We start from the raw sequence: 19,410 nt of genomic DNA on the forward strand, positions 1-19,410 counted from the left end.
CAGTAATTTTTTAGTGTAGTGTATAACTAGATCAGCTAGATCACTTAATAACATATCTTTGCCATTGACCTCTGGCAGCCAAAATACTTACTATACATTAAAGTACATTGAGGTAAATTTCTACATTTTACAAGTAATACATGTTTTTTCTCTGTATATGTAATTTTTTAAAAGATTTTATTTATTTATTCATGAGAGACACGGGGGGGCGGGGTGTGTGTGGCAGAGACACAGGTATAGGGAGAAGCAGGCTCCCTGCAGGGAGCCTGACGCAGGACTCAATCAATCCCGGGACTCCGACGCAGGACTCAATCCTGGACTCCAGAATCATACCCTGGGCCAAAGGCAGGCGCTAAACCGCTGAGCCAGTCAGGATCCCCTTTATGTGTAATTTTTTTAAAAGTTTACTTATACCCCTGGAAAGGACTTTGAGGTAGCTTAAAATCAAGGAAGAATATAATAAGACAAGAAGGAAAGACTGAGAAAACACAGCATAAAATCAAGGTGTAGAAGTCAGCATGATTTTTGGCTTTGAACAGCATAGGAGCTCCAGCAAAAGAAGAAACTTGTTATATGATTCTTATGGCGAAAGAAGAAACACGGAAGGATAGTTTCGTGGGGTCTTATTGTTTTCTTTTAGCTCCTTTCTCAATTTTAAATGCTGATATTTCTCAAATTGAGTTCTGTAAAGGGCATGTTAAGTGTTGTAATGAATTACTAATAAAAAAAGTATTACTTATATTGCAATAATATTTCTAGTGGCTTTTATAGCAAATGTATATTTCAGCTATGTCTTGGGCTAAGGAGTTGGGCTAAAATTTCTTTCGAAATAAATTGTTCTGGGATGCCTGGGTGGCTCAGCAGTTGAACATCTGCCTTTGGCTCAGGGCGTGATCCCAGAGTCCCGGGATTGAGTCCCACATTGGGCTCCCTGCATGGAGCCTGCTTCTCCCTCTGCCTAGCTCTCTGCCTCTCTCTGTGTGTCTCTCATGAATAAATAAATAAAATCTTCAAAAAGAAAAAAAAAAAAAAAACTTGTTCCATTTGTAACAAAAAATAAATTCCTGCTAAATTAAAATAAATAAAAATTTTAAAATTAAATCAATATTTTATCCATTAAATAAAAAACATTTAAAATAAGAATGGCTTCTAAACAGTACAACTTGTGGGTTGTGACTTAGTGATACAATGTAGTCCAAAAATAAATTTTAAAAAATAGAAAAAGAATCTCTTTGAAAAATAAAATTCCAAATTCTAAAAGGCTTGTTATAACTTTGAGGTCTGAAATTTACTTATAAATGAAAATAACTGCATACAGATTAGTTACAACCTTTCATATTAACATATACATGTATAATTGAAAATAGAATTAGATTATTTTTTGACAAGTATAACCCCTGAGATTCATCATTTGGTATTTACCTTTTTGGGAAGACACTATACAACCAGTGGGGATTTTCAAAGTTTTTGAAAAAATACATATTTATTTTATTTTGTTTTATCATCTGAGAACACTTTTGAACTCTAAACTCTGAATAGTTGCTGAGAATGCCTAGGGAACTTAGTTTACCATATTAGATACAAAAACTGAGAAATTTTTAATGCGTTGACTTATTTAAAAGTAATAAAATCCCATTACACATTAACATCAAGATACAGTTTTATGAAAACAAAACCTTTTTATGAAAAATAAACATTTTCTAAAATAAAAAATATTTAGTGAGAGAGTGACATGTTACATTTTTATAAATCTCATTGTTGGTTTTATAAAAGATTGCTGGATTCTTTTTTTTTTTTTTTTAAGATTTTATTTATTTATTCATAGAGACAGAGAGAGAGAGAAAGGGGCAGAGGCACAGGCAGAGGGAGAAGCAGGCTCCATGCAGGGAGCCCGACATGGGACTCGATCCAGGGTCTCCAGGATCACACCCCAGGCTGCAGGCGGTGCTAAACTGCTGCACCACCAGGGCTGCCCAAGACTGCTGGATTCTAATATCTGCTTCTGCATTCAGTCTGTTGTGATATGTTATTTGGGTTGAAACATATGAAGAAAATCTAGCCTTATACAGATAGGTAATTGGATAAGCTAGGAATATTTTGATAACCTTTTTATATCATTGTGGATATTCTTTGATACCAAAGTGACAGGTGGTAGTTTCTTAAAGATTAGTTGCCAATGTGTAATCCGAAACTATATCAATGAACTTTTTGCCTTTTGTTACATTAAAATCTGTTAGTTCACTTTGAACTCTAATGAATAATTTTATAACATCATGTAATGATCATTTGGAAAATACTCACTGATTTATTATGCAGTTCTTTCAAGTGTTGACACTTTTCATTAAAAAAAAAAAATCACAATTGTTAATATTAGCCCTGATCTCTAGAAAAGTCTTTAAGTATTGGGAATCTGTCATCTTTAACAGTGATAGATACAAGTTTTCCAAAATTCTTGTTTTTACTTGAAAGCTCAAATTCTGTCATTAAAAACAAATATACATTTATTTCACTTGAAATGACAGACTTGGTTTGTCTTTGGGAAGATGCCTGTCAGATTCCTAAGTCTGAAAAACCATAGTTTGATGTCTTTGTTTCAAGTAAAAATGGTCTTCCGGGTGTAGGTGTAAAGTTTATTTTGCAACTCAAGTAAATCACATGCTTCTCCTCAAGACATACCTCATACTTCAGTATGTATCAGAAGGCTTTATGTATACCTAAATCATCACACGTAATATAAAGAAGACTCTGATTGAGGCATAGTAATTTTTACTACTTCATTAAAGACATTCTTAATTGAAACTGGTATTTACTTACTTTTTTTTTTTTACTGGGATATGTGACAGTGAAGAATGTAATAATGACTGCCAGTACATTTGGATGCTACTGCCATATGTGCTGAGGAGCAGCCGTTTTGCATTTCCTTTTGTGTTATCAGTGAAAATGTCAACACAGTGTAAAAGGCACATCACATTTTAATATTCTGATAAAAATAGTTTTGACCTTGAAGGTCCCCTTAAGAAGGTCTCCGAGATCCTCAAGGTGTATGTGGCCACACTATAAGAACCAGTGTTTTAATCCCATTATGCCTAGTGTAGGCACACTCTTGCATCTTGTATGATTATTAAGTAAATCAGTTGTAGTTAGAAGTATATACATTTACAAAGTCATTAATTACTCAGATTGGAGTTTAAATGTGTTTCAAAGTGAAGGTAGTATGAAGTATCCATACGATATCATGTTCATAAAATTTTAAAGAGAATCAAAACTAAGAGAAACCACAGTATATTTTTTGCCTTTTGGTTTTAAAGATAGTCCCTAGTCCTTGAAAATATGTAAAATAATATAACATTTAAAATAATATGAAAAAATAATAATAATATGAAGTGGTCACTGTCCTAGCTATTCTTGTCAATCATCTCTTTCTAGATAGGCCAAATACCATTTTTCCATACTTTGATCTATGCTTACATAAACATAAAAATTTTTTAAACCTGGGAAACTGTACATGGATGTTATTTTTATTTATTTTTTGTGCTTTTTTAAAAATTTTTACCAACATATAACACCCAGTGCTCATTTCATCATGAGTGCGCTCCTTAATGCTTGTCACCCAGTTACCCCATCCTCCTACCCACCTCCCCTTCTGCAGCCCTTTGTTGTTTCCCAGATTTAGGGGTCTCTCATGGTTTGTCTTCCTCTCATAAGTTTTCTCCACTCAGTTTCCCTCCTTCCCTTATGGCCCCATTCACTATTTCTTATATTCCACGTATGAATAAAACCATATGACAATTGTCTTTCTCCGATTGACTTATCTCACTCAGCATAATACCCTCCAATTCATCCACGTCAATATAAATTTGGTAAGTATTCATCCTTTCTGATGGCTGAGTAATAGTCCATTGTGTGTGTGTGTGAGTACACACACCACATATTCTTTATCCATTCATCTACTGCTAATGTGAAGGACATTGTAGCTCCTTCCACAGTTTGGCTAATGTGGATATTGCTGCTATGAACATTGGGGTGCAAGTGTCTTACTATTGTTTTTAAAAGAAAAACTTTTATATATCAGTGCATATACCTACTCTTTTCCCCCCAAACTTTTTCTTATACTTGTTAGCCCTTCTACCTCTTAATTTAAAGTAAATCTACATTATATCATTTCAAAAATTACTATTTCAGTATTTTGCAAAATGTCAGTAATCTAATTGTCATTCCTCTTTTATTTATTAGCATGAAAATTTCTACAAAGAGAACCTTCTTTGTACCAAGTATCTGGATTCCCTGAAGTTTAGATTGTACAGAAAAAGGATAATTTAAAATTAAATTGTTCCCTAGTATCCTCAGAAGTTGGCCAGTGAGAGTTTGGTTTGCTTGTTTGGCTTCTGTTTCTTTATCTTCATGCACTCATAGATTTCAATATATTTGATGTGTTTTAATCATCCCTATTATTATCCTTGTTGATGCCTATGTTATTCCATTTTTGACTAGCAGGGACTTATTTGGGTTGGTGCTTGTGTCCTTTGACACATCTGTAGTAAGTAGATTGGTGTATTCTAGGAAAACAAGATGATACTAGCTCATCTTACACATTTCCTGCACCATACCTGGAGTCAGCCACTGAGGAACCCTGGTTCCTTTGAAGGGAGAAGGTTTATAGGTGATGTGGGCGCTAGAGGTACTTGTGACTGGGTTAGCCATTGTTTTTTAGCCTCTTAAGTCTATAGGAACCTTCTAACTTAAATTCAGTAATGAAAGACTTTTATTTATCTTTTGGGTCTTAAATCTGTACCATCCTTCAGCCATACCAAAAATCTCAACATCACATATATGACTTACTTTACAACACACAGCAGTTTCAAAATATTACCAATACTATCATTAGTGATGTGCTTGTTGAAAAGTTGTAGTGTTTTCTTTTTTCTATAATCGTTTTTATTCTTAGTGTTTATCCCACTAAGGTCACACATACAAATTACTTTGTTTTAAAGTCCCCATCTCTTCTAACCTTTTTTGCCTCCCTCCTCTTAAAATAATGATTTACTTTTAAAACTGTATGGTTTAATTTCTTTATGTTTAAAAAATACAAGTATGTATATTTATATACTTATTTTTTCTTAGATAAATTGCAGCATACTGTACACACTTCTGTCCACTTTGCTTCTTTTCCCTGTATAACACATATCTATCTCATTCTTTTAGTGAGTGCAGAATTTTTCATTACAAATGATACACTTCAAAAAAAAAAAAAAAACAAATGATACACTTCAGTTTACTTAACCAGTACTGTATTGATGAATATTTAGATGATTTCCAAATTTTTACCTCATATTATGTGAAACATTATAGTTATTCTCATTAAGAAGCAGCATGGGGTTTAATGATTATTTTTTAAAGAAATGAACCTACCTTCAGTCTTTAAAGAATACTTAGTATCTGAGATTGGTTGTTTATAGTATAGAAGATATAAAATTGCGTTATTCAACTCAGAACTTAACGGAGTCTTTTTAGTGAGATCTTGTGGCTTAAAATAGACCAGATGTTTGAATTCCAGCTGTAACCATACTGTGGGACGGTTTGAGCATTGAAGTCTTAGACTGAGAATATGGCTTTTTAAAGCAACAATCCTTAATAGAATGGAAGAGGTTTGGGCTAGTTAGGGATAAGTTTAAAACTGCATTCTTACTAACAGAGGGAAGAGTTGCTTTCTTGTGTCTTAGTCGAGTGAGATCTGGAAATCAAATGTATTCCTATCCTGCTAATTTCACTTCCTCCACTGTATTCAGTAGAGGACACTTCTGCCCTACACAGTGATAGAAGAGAGCCTCTAGATGTTCCAAGTGCAATTAGAACTCTCCATACCTGCATATTTATAGACCTACAAGTTTTGGCAGGCCCTTTATTCACATGACTTTTCTATATTGTATTTATGGGCATAGTACTATTATTAACTGGCCTTACCTTTTAAAGAATATCATTCGGGATGCCTGAGTGGCTCAGTGGTTAAGCGCCTGCCTTTCAGTTCAGGGCGTGATCCTGGAGTCCCGGTATTGAGACCCACATCAGGCTTCCTGCATGGAGCCTGTTTCTCCCTCTGCCTCTGTCTCTCTGTGTGTCTCTCATGAATAAATAAATCTTTAAAAAATGTTTAAAAAATGAAGAATATCATAATCCACGTAATTGCTAGGACCAGAAAATGGCCAGGGAATGACAGACATTTCAAGCAATAATATCTTATTTTTGTTAATATAAAAGATGTGTATCAGCTACATTTGATTCAATTTAAAACAACATAGGCCAGACTCTAGGTGGTTTGTGAACCCCTTGCTCTCAAATCCTGAGGTTTTTGTTAAAAATGCAGATCTCTGGGTAAATGTTTATCATCTGTTTTACATGTATAACAATTGTCTAACATAGTGGTTCTGCCCCAAACTCACCTTTCCCATTATTTAGCTTATACATTACTGTCTTGTGTATAGTAACTGAAAAAAAAAAATTGTTAGATTCTAAGTTGTGGCTTCTGTTCATAGTTTGAAAAATGAGGTATAAACATTTCTAATTTCAGATCAACAGCAAAAAGAAAGAATCAGCATGGGAAATGACAAAAAGTTTATATGACGCATGGTCAGGATGGCTAGTAGTAACACTAACAGGATTGGCATCAGGTAAAGAAAAATCTTAATGTAATCCTTTTTTGGTTAACAGAAAAATAAATAGTTCTCTCCTTCACCCTACAATTTATTTTCAGGTCCTGTTGGGTTTTTAAAAGCATTTGTTTTATTTCTTTCAAGAAATCTTAAATATAAGACTAGGAGGCAGGTAGCTTCAATGTCTAGTCTTGGTTCTGTTACTTTAAGTGTCAATCTGGTTTGGTTGATCTTTCTCAGTTCATTATCTTATCTGTAAAATACATGATTTGGGCCAGATAAACAATAAAGTATCTTTTAATATTATCATAATAAGTAGCTAATATTTATTGTTTCCTATATATCATGCACTGCCTTAAAATTTTGATGAGTATAAACTGCATGGCAGTCCTATGGTATAAGTGCTACCACCATTTTACATACACCATAAGTGCTATCACCATTTTACAGATGAGGTGCCTGAAGCACAGAGAGGTGTTAAGTAATTTGACTGACATCGTTTGCAAATGTATTAAAGTTTTAACTCTAATAACCTGATTCCTGAACCTCCTGCCAGATATCTGCTTTTAAAGATATTTTAGTATCTTTTAACCACCTTTATTACAAATCACAATTAATTTAAATGATGTAACTAGTTGTAATTTCAAACAAAGAATAGCCATTTTAAAGAGTTGCTATTTATACTTTTAAAAGAGTAATATAAACTTCTTTATACCTAAGACTTAAAAATCTTAAATTTATGTGATATTCCCTATGTGCCCCTTTATGTATAGGGAGTCCCCCCGCTTTCTTTGACCCTTTTAACTTGATAGTCTCAACACTCCAAAAGTGGACTTAATTTTTTTTTTAACACTACCTTCAACATGTTTTTACAGGGGCATTGGCTGGATTAATAGACATTGCTGCTGATTGGATGACTGACCTAAAGGAGGGCATTTGCCTCAGTGCATTGTGGTACAACCATGAACAGTGTTGTTGGGGATCTAATGAAACAACATTTGAAGAGAGGGATAAATGTCCACAGTGGAAAACATGGGCAGAATTAATCATAGGTCAAGCAGAAGTAAGTCTTGCTGGGTCTGAAGATGAATTAATAATCAATACAGTGAGATGAGTCTCCGTTTAATTACAGAATCATGTACTACTAGATGATTGCAACTGCATTAAAAGAAAAAAAATGTAAAAAAAATGTAATCGGTTAGAGTGGAAAAGAAGAATACATTGCAGCAAGTAAAATGTAAAGTTACAAGAATCTCTTATGTTAGTTAACAATATAGTCACGTTCAGGTCTATTCAATTATGACATTAAATATATTTCTTATTGTAGAAGTGCAATAGGATCTGTATAATCATGGAAAATTAATATGAAGTCAAATTATTAAAGCTGCTTAACATATCACAATTGTCAGGAAGTATAAATTATCAGTAAATTTAGTAAATCAGTAAATTTAAAATAAGCCTCGTACCTGGAGCTATCTTGAAGAAATCCACAGATTTTCTTTGTGGCATTATAGTATCTAAGTGATTATGTTATTGCTCTTGATGTTCAGTAATGAACATTGTAGAAATTAGAATGTTATATAATATATATAGTTACATGGTCATATAAGGATGTGTTTTTAAAATTTTGTTATAGCTGAAATTTTGAGCTAAAAAGAATATTTGCACGGGCAGTATGCTGTTTCTCCCTTGATCTTCAGGAGAATTGCAGCAGAATGAGATCTAAGTGCAAATGCAATCTTGCCTTCAGCTGTTTTCAAACTGTGGTTTGTGGGTAGGCAGAGGTTAAAGTATAGCAGATTTTTGGCAACAAGGCTTTAGGTATCAGGAAACAGATTAAGCCTCTGTGTATATATGAATATGTTTCTTGATTCTACTCAAGTATTTTGTTCATATAAAGCTTTTACTATTGTGGAAGTAAGCCAAGAAACTCTTATGAGTTTCACCCAAGCTTCTTACGTGGCAAGCACTTACATTCGGGTTGCATTGTACATTAAATTCCTACACTCTTAAACAATTTGCCTTTTAGGGTCCTGGCTCGTACATCATGAATTACATAATGTACATCTTCTGGGCCTTGGGTTTTGCCTTTCTTGCTGTTTCCCTGGTAAAAGTATTTGCTCCATATGCCTGTGGCTCTGGAATTCCAGAGGTAAGCTGTGCAATATTTAGTATCATTGAACATTTAGTAATTGTTATGATGTTTATCTTTTTGCCTTTAGGGGGAGAAGTAGTTGTTTCTCTGGGGAAATTGTAATCTGAAAAAGAAAATTTAAAAAATGTAAGCTGATTGTAGACATCACAACAAATTCTTCCCCGTGGTCATTTCATCATTAACGGTGGAGGTTGATTTTTTTTTTTTCCACCACTAATTTAGCACACGGCTAAACAAATATCAGAAGACTCGGTTATAAAGCTGGAAAAGTGCTATGTGGCCTAAAATTCTTCAATGGATTAGTTGATGTTTTGCTGCTATGAACCTGATTTGAATATATTTACTCTTTTTTATGACTATCTTTTAATTATAAGTTAATTCTTGAATTTGGCAGATAATAATTATAACCACTTTATGCTTGAAATAGACATATGACCATAGTGAGTCAATAGTACAAACTTTTGGGTTTAATTTTTTATCAACAGTAATTTAAAGAATATACTTAGGATTGAATGGTGTGATGGAAATTCATTTCTTTCCCCTTTTAATTTTTCTGTTTTAGGTAGGTTATCAGCTTTTTGTAATGCATTTCCTTTTGAAAGTTAATTTTAGTGATTTTAAAAGTTCTGTTAATTAAGAATGTTTTTAATAAGGGGTAATATGCAGCATTTTAGCTGTTGTCACTTATACTTAATATATAGGAAAATATTACACATAATAATAGCTGTCTGAGAAGACAAAGTATCCTAATTTCTGACACAGAATGTCTGGAATATATCTAACTGTATTTCTACCACAGAAATATTCAAATATACCTTTTCCTGGTTATGTAATTACAACCCTTGTATTAAGGCCTGTATTCCTTTTAGCATGGCCTTATAGTCTAGTTTTATTTATAAGATAGGGTTGCCTTCAATCCTTGCTTGAGAAGAGAATTAGAATAATAGTTAAAGCTTTTGAAAAATTGTAAGTTGTTCCATGGTCCACCAAAAAAATTTGCAAGGTGGTTTTGTGAGTAAAACAAGAGAGTAACTTAAATTAGTTAAGTGTTCCTGTTTCCTGAATGAAATTAAGCTGTCTTAATCTTTCCTTTGTAGATTAAAACTATTTTAAGTGGATTCATCATCAGAGGTTACTTGGGAAAATGGACTTTAATGATTAAAACCATCACATTAGTACTGGCTGTAGCATCAGGTTTGAGTTTAGGAAAAGAAGGTCCTCTGGTACATGTTGCCTGTTGCTGTGGAAATATTTTTTCCTACCTCTTTCCAAAGTATAGCACAAATGAAGCTAAAAAAAGGGAGGTAAGTGTCTTTTGTAGTTTATTTGGCAGATAAATATCTATTACATAGACTTATGTCTGTGAGAACTTTCTAGTGTAAAGATCATGTTTTAACTCTTCACTTTTTGGATAAATTTTGTATTCAGATTCAAATGTAAGAAGGAATCCTTTTCGAGTATCTTTAATGTCTTTCTAGACTACATCCCCAGTACTGCTCAGTCACCCCTATATTTTAGAGAAGTTTTGATAGACTACTTGGTGTACATTGGTTTCAGTTGAATTTCACAAAGTTCTTTTCATTTGTTTTTGCTTTGCCTTACACGTTTATTCATCTGAAGTTTTTCCCAAATGCAACGTTATTTTTCCTCTGATTTCTCAGCATCAGTATTTTTCCAGGGTTGGGAAGTCTTAACAGCTATGTTTTTCCTCTGGAGGAAGTGTCTAATGCCCCTGAAAGAGGTGTGCCATCTACAGAGAGCTACTTGGCACCATGAAGATGTTCTGAGGGCCTTAGGACCTCCTGAGGTTTAAATCAGAGATAAACATTAAAGGGAATATAGGAATTCCTCTTCATTCAGCTGTTTGGGAGCATTTATTTCCTTTATTTTTATTATTATTTTTTTTAAGCCAGCTGAGATCTTTTTTAATTTTTTTTTTTAATTTTTTTTATTTATGATAGTCACAGAGAGAGAGAGAGAGAGAGAGAGAGAGAGAGAGAGGCAGAGACACAGGCAGAGGGAGAAGCAGGCTCCATGCACCGGGAGCCCAACGTGGGACTCGATCCCGGGTCTCCAGGATCGCGCCCTGGGCCAAAGGCAGGCGCCAAACCGCTGCGCCACCCAGGGATCCCCGCCAGCTGAGATCTTATAGGCAGCCTTTAAATTTAAGAGAATTCCCTAATGTTTCTAGATCGCTGTAGATATTTTGTAGAAGAAAAATAGGCTCCTGAGACCTTTTGTATTTACTTTGTGGCCCAGTCCCTTCCTGTTATTCCAATCTAGTCTTAGGTCAAAACCACTTTGCGTTTTTAAGGTATTATATTTTTATATCATTAAATATGGAGAACTCAGAGGTCTTTGGCCCTACCACGGGAACTTCCATCCTGTTGTTTTTAATAATATAACAAAAAAGTAGAATACTTTTATCAAACTATTTAATTCTTCAAATGAAATGATTCCTCGTTCATTTTAGTGTTACTACTAAAGCATCATTCATGCATTGGCAGTAGTCTAAAAGTGGAACACCTCAGAGCATCATAGTTCCATCTCCAAATGATAATTGTGATTCTAGCACTATGGTCCAACAAAAATAGCTAATATTATTGATTACTTACTGTCTTATCTGGTTCTGTGACAAGGTTTTTACTTGCATTTTAAAATTTAGATGCACAATAATCCTATTAACATGGCACTATTATCCCCATTTATAGATAGGAAATAGAGCATAGAGCTGCTAACCTGTCCAAGATTACATAGCAGAGTGTCAGAATATGGATTGAAATTTATTTTTCTCTGACTCCAAAGTCTGTACTCCTTACTGCTACTACTATTTCTACTGGGACTGTGGATATGTGTATGTTAAAAACAAAACAAAACCTAACCTAAAACTGTACTGTTGTAGCATTGCAGATTAGTGGGTAAAATGAAACTATAGCATTTGTCTCTTCAGTGCAGTTCTTTTACTTGCTACTTTGGCATTTTAGGGGTTAGATTTTTATTTTTTTATTCATTTTAACTGCAAGATGGAATTTATTAGAAACTGTCATAGAATCCACTTAAATTTTGAGTATATACTATGATGATTAGTGACATCTTTGACATTAACTTTGTTCACCTTAGTATATAAATGGCTAGAGTTTAATTGTTAGTTAAAAACAGTAAGGCCTTGTGTTTCAGGTTTCTTCCTATGTTCACTTCATTGACATTTTTAAATTAAATGATTCTTTTATATTTATAAAACATTAAAATGTGTATGAGTTTTGGGTACTAGGGTGTTAGCTTGATTGTAAAATTCTTTTAAATGTAGAATCAGAGAACTCAGTTAATTGTGTTGTCTACAGTCCTGTTAGTGGTAAAAAACAAAATTGTTAAATTTGCTGTCATCTCCCAAATAAGCAGAGTATGCATTCTTAAAACCGGGTACAATTTATTCATTCTTTAAAAAATGTTTTATTTATTTGAGAGAGAGAGAAAGAGAGAGAGCAGGGGGAGAGGTAGAGAGAGAGAAACCCAGGCCGACTCCAAGCTGAGAGTGGAGAGCCCAACTCAGGGCTCCATCTCACAACTCTGATATCAGACTTGAGGTGAAACCAAGAGTCATATATTTAACCAACTGTGCCACCCAGGTGCCCCTAGCCAAGTACAATTTAATTAAAATAAATATTTGCTTATCTTTAATTTGTCAAGCAGCAGCCTGACAGTGGAGATCATGTTCTTAACTATATATAATTTAATTTTGATTATTTCCAGTTTGTTTTCCTTAAGTGTAAAACTTGGCCATTTGAGAAAATGTATTTGGTACCCTCAGATATGTACTGGAATGAAATAGTGAAAGGAATAAAGACTTTTAGAAAAGTTATTACAGAATTAAGGTCCAATAAATTTATATGTATAGTTGGCTTTATGCTGGTGAGAAGTGGGCAATGTCCCAGTGACAGATTGGGGAGTTGGAGAGAGGATATATAAGAGCTGTTTGTGGATATTTTTGTCTTCTTTAACTTTATCGTAGGGTTCCAGTTTGGAAAGAGGTAGCCATCGTTTGTGCTTTAGATTAAGGCTTTCCATATTGGCAGTAGCTATATTTTAGAGGACTTAGAGTAGTGAAAATAAGAAAATTCAAAAGGTTTTTAGTCCTGTAGATATTTTACTAGGATTTAGAAAATAGTCATTATTAGGGGTGCCTGGCTGGCTCAGTCAGTATAGAACTCTTGATCCTCGGGGTCATGAGTTCAAATCCCACGTTGGGGATAGAGCTTACCTAGAAAACATTAATTGTTTATGATGAAACAATTAGCTCTAAAATCTGAAGAAATTATATCCTGTTTAAGAATAAACTACTTCCCCCCCCTCCCCAAACTCCAGTAACTACTCTCTCTACTGGTCTTCTCAAACATCTTGAGAATTGTCTGTATTCATTGCCTTTTCTTCTTTGCATCCTATTTGCATTAGTGTATCTTGCACAAATATTTTTTGACTGAATATTGAATATGTGAATGACCTTTCAATTAAAGCAGAAGAGAAAAATATCTTTATAGAGGAAGTAAATATTTGCCTCTGCTTGGGGAGGAGGGGTAGACGGGAGTTAAATTCAGAAGAGACATTTCAAAAATTCAAGGAACATGAAGAATTTTTATTTGGTATATTTGAATTTTTAAGAATATATGAAATAAAACAAATCCTCTTTTTAGGTGCTATCAGCTGCCTCAGCTGCAGGGGTTTCTGTAGCTTTTGGTGCACCAATTGGAGGAGTTCTTTTTAGCCTGGAAGAGGTAGGTTTAAAAAAGAAAAAAGCACTTACAACATTATGTATAATTATTATTACAAATATATTTTAGCATGCTTTTCAGTTTTATAGCTAGTGTAATAGACTTTGTTTTTAAGTTTTCTGGATTTTATTTTTTGGTGATTCTTACAGAGTAATACATTACATATGTTCTTTACCTTGAGAAAAGCCTTAAAAATATTATTCTTGTATAAATATTAGTGATTGTAAAAGTAAGCAGAAGTGGATTTGGCTTAGTAGAAAATATTTAACCACTGTCTGTTAAATTATCACCCATTTTTTTATTTAAAAATTTTTAATCAATTCCTAAATTATGAGTTTGTCTTGTATGCATATTTCTGGGACAGTTATTGATGTTTAAAGAAAATGATTTTAATTGCATCAGTGGCATATTTTGTTTTTGTTTTCTCATTAGTGCTTAAGACTTTTTACATGTTTACATAAAAATGTGACTAGGAATGTTTTAAAATTTACTTTTCCAGTTTGTATTCTTCTTTTCTTTTTAACATAGAAGAGGCAAATTAAATACTTTTTAATGACCTCATAGGAGTTAGTGATGGTGCATTTATTCTTTACTACATGATTGAATTAGAGGTGAAACTCATTTTGAAAAAACAAAAAACGAAACTCATTTCGAAAATAAAGCAATGCTGGGTATCTCAAGTGATTATTAGACATTTTTGATCAATTGATATTGGAAATTTGTAATGATGTGATAGCCAAGGTTAATAAAACATCCATTTTTTTTCTTACTACAGTAAAATCTTTTATATGTAAACTCTAGCTGCAGCAAAAATTAGACCATGATGTTCACCATTCAAGTTATAACATACCAGAAACATCTTATAAAATTATAGCATTAATTTTTCTTTTCCCTTTTTTAGGTTAGCTATTATTTTCCTCTTAAAACTTTATGGAGATCATTTTTTGCTGCTTTAGTGGCTGCATTTGTTTTGAGATCCATCAATCCATTTGGTAACAGCCGTCTGGTTCTTTTTTATGTGGAGTATCACACACCATGGTACCTTTTTGAACTATTTCCTTTTATTCTCCTCGGGGTATTCGGAGGGCTTTGGGGAGCCTTTTTCATTAGAGCGAATATTGCCTGGTGTCGTCGACGCAAATCCACCAGATTCGGAAAGTATCCTGTTCTTGAAGTCATTGTTGTTGCTGCCATTACTGCGGTGATCGCCTTCCCTAATCCATATACCAGGCTCAACACCAGTGAGCTGATCAAAGAGCTTTTTACAGACTGTGGTCCTCTGGAATCCTCTTCTCTCTGTGACTACAGAAATGACATGAATGCTAGCAAAATTGTTGACGATATTCCTGATCGTCCAGCAGGCCTTGGAGTATATTCAGCTATATGGCAGTTATGCTTAGCACTCATATTTAAAATTATCATGACAGTATTCACTTTTGGTATCAAGGTAAGTGCTAATGTGAGGTGGTTTTAGTAATCTCAGCATGTTCAAAACTTGTATGTGAAATAAACAGTGAAATGTTTATCTAAAGGTGGTTATAAATGTAGGTTGAAAAAGTTCTTATCTTTTGGGTTCCATTTTAAGTATTGAAAAAATAATTCCTTTGGATATATTGTTAAGCATGGTTATCTGTTACTATGTAATAGATTATCCCAAAACCTAGCAATTTAAGAAAACTTTATTTTTCTCTTGATAATGAGTCAATAATTTGGGAAGGACTCAGCTGAGCACGTTTTGTTTGTGGTCTGTCATATGTGCCATCAGAAATGACTAAGGCTAGTCATCTACCACCTGGGCTGGGAAGATTCAGACAACTGTGTCAGAATGTCTGGCTTCTGGAACATATCTTTGTCTCTCTCTCTCTCCCCCCCACCCACCCCTGGTTTTCTGACACAGTGCCTTCAGAGCATTTAGAGTCCTTAATGGTATCTCGGGGTTCCAAAAGCAAATGTCCCAAGAGGATCATTTTTAACCAAGGAAGTTATGCACATGCTTTCTGTTGCGTTCTATTCGTCTGGGCACAAAGCCTGCCGCTTAATGGGAGCAGTGTCAGGGAATTCATGATCATGTTTTAAAAGCACTTACATTAGGGGTTTTTTTTTTTTTCTGCTATAATAAACTATTGCAAACTTCAAATCACACAAATTTATTATCGTTTTGGAGATTAGAAGTCCAAAATGGATCTCACTGGGCTGAAATCAAGGTGTTCATAGGGATTTGTGGAGGTTCTAGGGGAGAGTCCATTTTTTGCCTTTTCCAGCCTTCTGGAGGCCGCCCACATTCCTTGGCTCATGGCCGCCTCCTCCCAACTTCAAAGCCAGCAATGGGTAGTTAAGTCTTTTATCTCATTATTCTGACACTAACTCTTCTAAATCCTTTGCCCACATTTAAAAGAAATCTTTGTGATTATTTTGAGCCCACCCAGGTAATTCTGGATAATCTCCTGTTTTAAAGTCGGCTGATTCACAACCTTAATTTTACTTGCAACATTTTATTCCTCCTTACCTTATTGTGTAACATAAGGAATTAGGATATAGATACCTTTGGGGAGCCAATACTCCACCTATTATATAACCACAGGTATTAGCTTGAAAGGACACTGCAGACTCATTGTTAAATGCCTAGCCTGTGAATACCATGCCTTTTTCAATAAGGATTTAAGGGAGTTTGGCCTAATGCCCTGGGACACTTGAATTTACAACAGTGAAAATGACATTCATTAGTGATTTGCCAGTAAATGTAATTCTCTTATATGACTGTCAATGCTGTATATGAGGATCAAATGTCAGCTAATCCTTGTTCTTTAATATTCACTAGTGATAATATGCTTTTACAGGTGTGAATTATGTGGAATGATTCCTTAATTTCAACAAAATCTTAATGATAGTTTTTTGAAATATGGTCTTTTCTGTTCTCTGTTTAGTCCACTGGGTATATAAGAGTTAAATGATAGAAATACCTTGTAGTTCACTTTTTTTTTCATAGTGAATCAAGTTAGAGCAGCTGTTAAAACCCGTTTCTACAGTAAATTGATTTTTCTGTAAATCCCAACTTTCTCATCTTTAGTTGAGCTGTAGGATGCTAGAGAGAGCTGGCAGGGGTTTGTTAAGTTCCACGTTGCCCTGTGCTCTGGCTGAAGAATCCCAACTGGCAGTAGAGTAAAACATATTTTGAACTCATCTATTTGGATAACCTTTCAGTCATCCTGATGCAGTGTTCAACTGCCATCATTTTATGCTCAGCTTATTTCATATCCAGAACATTTTAGAGCTCTTAGTATATCAATCCTTAAATGATCTTGCTTAAGGTATTTACTATTCTTGTTTTCTTCATTAAATTTAATTGATGAATAAATATTTTTTTCCTTTGATGTATTGCTAAAAAATATTGAAAGTCCCGATATGGACCTTCAGTATTTTTGTCTGCTTCACACTGTACCACTTAAGAGGAATAGCATAAAAAAAAAGAGAGAGAGAGAGAGAGAGAGAGAGAGAGGAATAGCACCTAGGGACGCCTGGGTGGCTCAGTGGTTGAGCGTCTGCCTTTGGCTCAGGGCGTGATCCCGCAGTTCCGGGATCAAGTCCCACATCGGGGTTTCTGCATGGAGTCTCCTTCCCCCTCTGCCTGTGTCTCTTCCTCTCTCTCTTTCTGTGGGTCTCTCATGAATACATGAATAAAATCATTAAAAAAAAAAATAAGAGGAATAGCATCTAATATTTTTATCATTTGATAAAACAAATATATAGGAAGGATATAATTGTGAAGTAGAGGACAGTGCTTCACACCAAATTGATTTTGTTTTATGAAAAAATGCTTCATATTGTCCTTTTCTTCTTTCCCCATTGCAGCATAGACTAGTGAAAATTTTGTTAGGGACTGGCATTAAGGAACCCTTGAACTAAAGGATAAATAATCCTTGAGTTATTTTTTCTTTGGCCTAGAGAATGTCATTTGTTACTTTGTAACTGAATTTATGAAATTATTTTTTCTTTTATTTATTTATTTTTATGAATTTATGAAATTATTAAGGCACCACTAGAACAGTACTTTGCTGTAGTTTTATTTGTACTAGGATTTTGCTCTATAAATAAAAATGTTGAAAAGACTCAAAAGCATTAAAGAGAAGTTCATAGGATGTAGGTCCCAAACGTATAAGTAGAGGATCTCTGCCCAGTTTCTGCTTTTGTTTATGTTACAGGTTCCATCAGGCTTGTTCATTCCCAGCATGGCCATTGGAGCGATTGCTGGAAGGATTGTGGGGATTGCAGTGGAACAACTCGCCTATTATCACCATGACTGGTTTATCTTTAAGGAGTGGTGTGAAGTTGGAGCTGATTGCATTACACCTGGCCTTTATGCCATGGTTGGTGCTGCTGCATGCTTAGGTAATGTAACGGTTTGTGAATGGACATTGTGAATCTGAGAGAAGAAAGAGCAAGTGTGAGAGCATGTTTAGTTGGTGAGGTGGTGAGGGTGGGACAGGACAGAGGGAAGAGACTCTTCACAGAAATGAAACAGTACTGCTATTGCATGGTATTTATGTAGCACTAGTTTTCATTTTGCCTATCTAAACATTTGTTAATGCCAAAAATTTAATGGTAGTTAGCATCTTTTAAATAGAGTGTAATGCTTTGTGACAGAAAACATCTCAGTACAACATAGGCTTAATTTGAATCTTGTCCAGGAAGATTTTTGTTCTTTTCATCGTCAAGGATCTTGGCTTACCTATGATGACTGTAGCACAGTTCCCGAGATTAGGATTCTAGCAAAATATCAGAGTAGCTTTACTCTGCAGTGATTTATACTTGGCTGTAGTGAAAGATTTCTTTACCAGCCCTCCTCCACTTAAGGCTCATTTATAGCAAAATGATAAAAGATAACTACTGTTTTAATGAAAGAAAATCTGCATTAAATAATTAAGAGTCTATGTATTGTCCTCTTGGATATGAAAAATAATTATTTTTATATTTCAAATGTCAGCTGAATTTTGGTTATGATATTTAATAATTGGTATTTTGACTTATTTTTGTTCAAAAAATAAAAGTTATATAATTATTGAACTTTGAAAGTATAATATCAAGTGAAAGTGAAGGACAGAATCATTTTCACCAAAGTAGCAATTATTTGATAGTGATCCCCCTTTGTCTTTAGCACTGTGCTAGGAGGTGTGCAGTGAGTGATACAGAAAGAGGTATATGCAACATGAGCCCAACCTCAAGTACGATCAAGTTGGGGAGACAAGACCAAAACTGAGAAAACAATAGTGAGAAATATATAATGATTATATATAGTATGGAATCTCTGAAGATTGTAGGAATCTAGAGGGAAAAAAAGCTGAAGTAGTTCATGTAGAATAGAACATGAGCTTTACTTTGGAAAGTTAGAATTTAAAGAGCACTTTTTGAGGAATATAATCATGTGAAGGCATAGGAATCCAGATGAGAATAAATTGGGTATTTGTGGGGCTTTGAAGATACAATATTGAAGTAGTGAGTGCATTTTGGATACTTTTTTTTTTTTTTTCATTTTGGATACTTTTGAAAGAGGAAAGTTGGATTAGTGAGGAGGAGTCAGTTTATGAAAAGGCAGTGATTTGTGTCAGGATCAGTTTGTATTTGTAATTAGTCAGATCTGCGGCAGAGTTGTTGTGGCTTTGGCATTTGTAGCTTGATGACTTTGGGAATGTTCCTTTACTTTGATTTTTTATTTTATTATCTTTAAAATGGAAATAATTACTAATCTATTGTTGTTTTCAGGATTATATGAGATCAAATGCATGTAAAGCTGTAAGCACAGTGCCAGGTAAAATTAGTGGCTTAGTTAAAAAAAAAAAAAAAAAAA

At 34.2% G+C, this 19,410-nt stretch overlaps 1 protein-coding gene across 6 annotated transcripts in view; it reads left to right on the plus strand.

Annotated features, from left to right (window-relative positions):
• The window catches only part of CLCN3 (chloride voltage-gated channel 3), an 87,886-nt gene that overhangs the window by 52,063 nt on the left and 16,413 nt on the right, over nt 1-19,410 (plus strand). For all 6 annotated transcript variants that reach the window (XM_077868540.1, XM_077868542.1, XM_077868545.1 and 3 more), the window contains 7 exons: nt 6,566-6,665; nt 7,523-7,710; nt 8,677-8,799; nt 9,900-10,106; nt 13,491-13,571; nt 14,470-15,015; nt 17,768-17,954. In XM_077868540.1, coding sequence (XP_077724666.1) covers nt 6,566-6,665; nt 7,523-7,710; nt 8,677-8,799; nt 9,900-10,106; nt 13,491-13,571; nt 14,470-15,015; nt 17,768-17,954 — 1,432 coding nt within the window. The remainder of the gene's footprint in view (nt 1-6,565; nt 6,666-7,522; nt 7,711-8,676; nt 8,800-9,899; nt 10,107-13,490; nt 13,572-14,469; nt 15,016-17,767; nt 17,955-19,410) is intronic.

Source organism: Canis aureus, chromosome 24 (assembly GCF_053574225.1).
Source record: "Canis aureus isolate CA01 chromosome 24, VMU_Caureus_v.1.0, whole genome shotgun sequence".
In the NCBI taxonomy this organism is placed as follows: domain Eukaryota; kingdom Metazoa; phylum Chordata; class Mammalia; order Carnivora; family Canidae; genus Canis; species Canis aureus.